The sequence below is a fragment of the Vigna umbellata genome, chromosome 9 (genome assembly GCF_029865625.1).
Source record: "Vigna umbellata cultivar VRB3 chromosome 9, Vumbellata_1.0, whole genome shotgun sequence".
In the NCBI taxonomy this organism is placed as follows: domain Eukaryota; kingdom Viridiplantae; phylum Streptophyta; class Magnoliopsida; order Fabales; family Fabaceae; genus Vigna; species Vigna umbellata.
Genome location: NC_142173.1, coordinates 22819272 through 22823585, shown reverse-complemented (window position 1 = coordinate 22823585; position 4314 = coordinate 22819272). Strand labels below are relative to the sequence as shown.

General features: G+C 32.0%; 1 protein-coding gene across 1 annotated transcript; it reads right to left on the bottom strand.

Annotated features, from left to right (window-relative positions):
• Positions 1-1785: 1785 nt before the first annotated feature.
• LOC148192945 (putative F-box/FBD/LRR-repeat protein At4g03220) lies at positions 1786-4067 on the bottom strand. Its single transcript, XM_088098406.1, has 3 exons — positions 3012-4067; positions 2270-2443; positions 1786-2088 (listed from the first exon to the last, which is right to left on the bottom strand). Exons 1-3 carry the CDS (start codon positions 4065-4067, stop codon positions 1786-1788), a joined length of 1533 nt encoding a protein of 510 aa, XP_087954532.1.
• Positions 4068-4314: the final 247 nt, after the last annotated feature.

Here is a 4314-nt window from a genome sequence, read left to right as displayed (position 1 = left end):
ATATGGGTCTAGGATTACATTAGTTTACTTCCAGAAATAATGAATGAACCTTGGTAATTCAATAAAACAGTAACCATGCTTAAGAATAGGGTAGCAAAATCTAATCTCAATACGTTTAATTTTACTGAGTTGTCCAATCTCGAGCTTTTAGATATCCATTGTTATTTACAATCAATCTGTTTAAAATCACAAATCCGGATAGAGTTATAGTTTTTTTATAAAAACATAACAGACCCTCTATTTTAGAAATCCATATTCTTAGACTTTTCTCTATGACTTCTCTTGCACTTGCACTTGTAAGATTTCCTAGATTAGAAGAGACATGGGGAAAGGCAACAACTAGAAGGATCAAATATTAATACAATCAATATGAGTTAATGAATTTCCTAGTGTTGGGATTAGATATAGCTCTCTGAAGTTCTCTATCGGTATTGTTTTACTGTTTTATCCAAGTGGTCTTTCATATGTTAGTGATTTAATTTTCTTTGTATTGATAGAGTCTTGATCATTAATGCAAAGGTTCATTCATCGAGAGTGAAAAAATCGCATTGAGCTTGAATACTTTAAGTCTTAGGCTACATATATGGATCTAGGATTACATTAGTTTACTTCCAGAAATAATGAATGAACCTTGGTAATTTAATAAAACAGTAACCATGCGTAAGAATAGGGTAACAAAATCTAATCTCAATACGTTTGATTTTACTGAGTTATCCAATCTCGAGCTTTTAGATATCCATTGTTATTTACAATCAATCTGTTTAAAATCACAAATCCAGATAGAGTTATAGTTTTTTTATAAAGATTAATTGATACCTTATGGATATAACTTGAACCAATACATTTGTTGGTGTCATTGCTCTGTTTAGAGGATATCGTAATTGTATACTTATTTCTTCTCCCGCACCATCAACATTGGCAAGAGAATCACAAACGAAATCTAGATTAACATATATTACTACTTAAGCTTAAACTTTATAAGATCATCATATTGATATAGAATCTTATACTCAACTTGACTTATTGTGTTATCAATAATTCTATTATGAGATTTTGTCTTAATTACTCTCAACCAATTTTGGTGTCCCTTCGGATATTTGGTGTAATAAACTTGCTTTACTTATATACAAATGTAAATGAATCTATGTTTTATTATATATATTATTACTTTACTTGAATGATTTTATACTTATTTTCTACCTTAGTTCCAAGAGTGTTATCAAACCATTCATTCTGAAAGAGAACTAAATGATATTATAATTGGCAAGCCAATTGAATAATATTATATCTTCCTTTAATCATTAATTTTTCAGACATAAATATCATAATTAAAGGAATTCATATGCCTTCACTCCTAACTATATGAAATTTGTATTCATTTATTACATATAAATAGATCATGATTAATGAAAGAGATAAAAAAAAAGAAAAACAAAACTCTAGTCATAGTCTTAGCGAAGCAGAAAATCTATTTTTTTAGAGTTTAATCTAGCTATTCACAATAACTATTTTAATGCTCTGAAGTTTTATCCTTTTGAAGAGAAATAGCTTAATGTAAAAATACGAAGTACATTTTATCACAAAAAGAAAGAACTTATGTATATAAAGCAAGTTAACCTCTATTGTTTAAATAAATAATAAATGACATAAATTTCATTTGAATATACAAGATGAATAAACAACAGATCCCCAGTAAATATTTTATTATTGAAAAATAAAGTTGTTCTTTTGTTTTGTTTTTTTGAACTAAGGGTAAAGATTTTTCTTGAGAACATGGTAGGTGACCTACTGAAACGCCACTTTTGCATTAGAAGAAGCCCAAGAAAATCCCACCATTTGTGACCTTATCTTTTGTCGCCTAAGAGTGTCTCTTGCATTGCAATGTCCTGTGTGTAATACCATTTCTTCCAAGGATTTTCCATGCTTAAGGAGAAACTTTGCAAGTGCAACTTCATTCTCGTAATCAAGAAATCCATGAATTTTTACCACTTTCAAATGTTGTAGAAAAGACTCCAGAGTTCTGATCTGAGACTCCCAATACTGTTCTCCCTCAGTGATAGTCATGTCCCACAAGTCTCTATTCCATTCCTGAATTGGATGAAAACGATAATCAAACTTTCCTGAATCGGATGAAAACGATAATCAAACTCTCATGAACTGTAGTTTTTTTTATATCAGAGAGATACAGTTTTTAACTTAAAACAAACTCTGATGAAGTGTATGGTGCATAATCAAGCTTGAAATAACAGTAAATGTTAGTGTAGCTTACCTTTCTTTCAATCTTATATTCATGGATGATCTTGAGAATCAAAGTGTTGAGAGTGGGAGAGCTCTTGAATAGACATGTCAATCCCGGAACATTACTTTTGTTGAAACCAGTTTGCAGTTCTAAATGTTTAAGATCATAAAATGGCTGAAAAAGGAGGTGATTATTTGACAGAATCTGCAAGCAGCCAAAGAAAGAAAGAAAGTGAAGGTTACAAATCTATGTGTTTTCACATTCAACAAGTTAAATGCAGAAAAGAGATTCAGGAATGTTATGTATGTAGACAAATTTAGGGATGAGCTAATTAGGATTATGATCATCAATGAGGGATTAATTAATTAGGTCAATAACTCGGATTGATCCAACTAAAAATTGGGTTTAGTAACGAGTTTATGAATTTCAAACTTAATGAAATCAATTCAACCCAATTACATATAAGTTATAACAAAAATATTATTTATCTAAAAGTTTTCCTATTTAAAAAACAGGAAGATAATTCCATTAAGCCAAAGCACTTAATGCAACTCCTTTGACATTAAAGAAACAAGCTAAACAATTCAGGTGTATCAATGTTATGTTATATAAACTAGTGACTTTGAACTGTTCAAAAAAAGAGTATATTGGACATAAATTAGCAGAAACACAAAATTGAGCATTACTTTTTCAGAAAGACAGCAGAATCTTAAAAAGTTTCATATATGTGAGTGTGAACATGCACTACTCGTAAAGAGAAAATGAAGTTTACCTCAATAGTTTGCCTTTCAAGAGACAAGGAATGCACACGAGACAGTCCAGATAATAATTCAACAGCACTTTGAAGCTTACTCTGACTATTATCTCTTGTCAATATAAAGAAATCAAGTGTGACCTCATGCAACAAATTCCAAGGCTCAAACATAGCCATGTCAGTGACTGCATTATTCTGCCAACACAAATGTTCAAGCATTGGTGCATTGATCTTTACCCAACTCTTCTCACTACAGGCTACAAAACATTTCACCAATCTCATTCTCTCAAGTTTTTCACATGAGACATCTAAACCCTCTAGCTCATTACACTTCTCTAAGTTCAAATCTACAAGGGCCCTACATCCAACACGGAGATATTTCAACCCCAAACATGCATCAAGGTGGAGAGTTTGAAGATGAGGAAAGGATGATTCAGAGAACAAATCAGTGAGAGAAGGTTGGTTGTTCAAAATAACAAAGGAAAGAGACAAGGTTTTAAGAGATTGAAAGCCATGCCTCATAACTGATGATGGAGGCAGACGAAAACCTGACCTTAGTTTCAAAACCCTTAGAGATTCACTCCCAATAACACATCTAGGAAAGTTGAAGTAATCATCTGTACACACTGTTGACGCATCGATATCAAGCTCTCTAACGTTATGCCTAATAGCCCTACGAATCAAACCGTTTAACCGTGAAAAACTCAAACGTGCACGAAAACAAAGAACCCTAATGTCGGAGTGTTTGTCACGAATGGAGAAAACTTGTGTGATGAAATCCATTCGCGACGAATCCAAAGGTTGTCTTGGCTTTTCAAACTCCAAAAATTTAAGATATTTGGAAGAGATTTGAACCGTGTCAAGGGTTCTGAAATCAAGGTCAGGAAAAGTACACCATAAATGTCTCCATCTTTTAGAGAGAATGCTCATTTGTGCAACACATTTTATGGGAAGAAGGAAAAGGATTTGATGAAGAACTGCATCAGGGAGATCACTGATCCGATCCGTGGTTACTTTGGCATCGTTCGCTACAATCTGAGCCATTTTCTTGCGTTTTGCAGATCTTGTTTCCATTGGATCATCTCCTGTGATTTCTTCTTTAGTTTATGCAATAATATCTGAATTTTGGTGGGTTTGTGTGTTGCATCTTTTTGTTCCTCAGATTTTTTGAAATTTTCAAAAGTCAGTGAAATAGGAGAGTTTGTTTCAGATCTCAAAAATTTTAACAGTCTATATAATCGGAAGCTCCTTTTGCAATTTATTATATGTATTTTGTACCATTTAAATAAGTATATCATATTTATAAATTAAAAGTATAAAT

Excerpts from the sequence above, each read along its gene's own strand:
- LOC148192945 (XM_088098406.1), bottom strand. The coding sequence starts at position 4,067 with ATGGAAACAAGATCTGCAAAACGCAAGAAAATGGCTCAGATTGTAGCG. Across the intron at positions 2,444-3,011 it reads TTGAAAGGCAAACTATTGAG|ATTCTGTCAAATAATCACCT; the intron begins GTAAACTTCATT and ends GGCTGCTTGCAG. Across the intron at positions 2,089-2,269 it reads AATATAAGATTGAAAGAAAG|GAATGGAATAGAGACTTGTG; the intron begins GTAAGCTACACT and ends CATCCAATTCAG.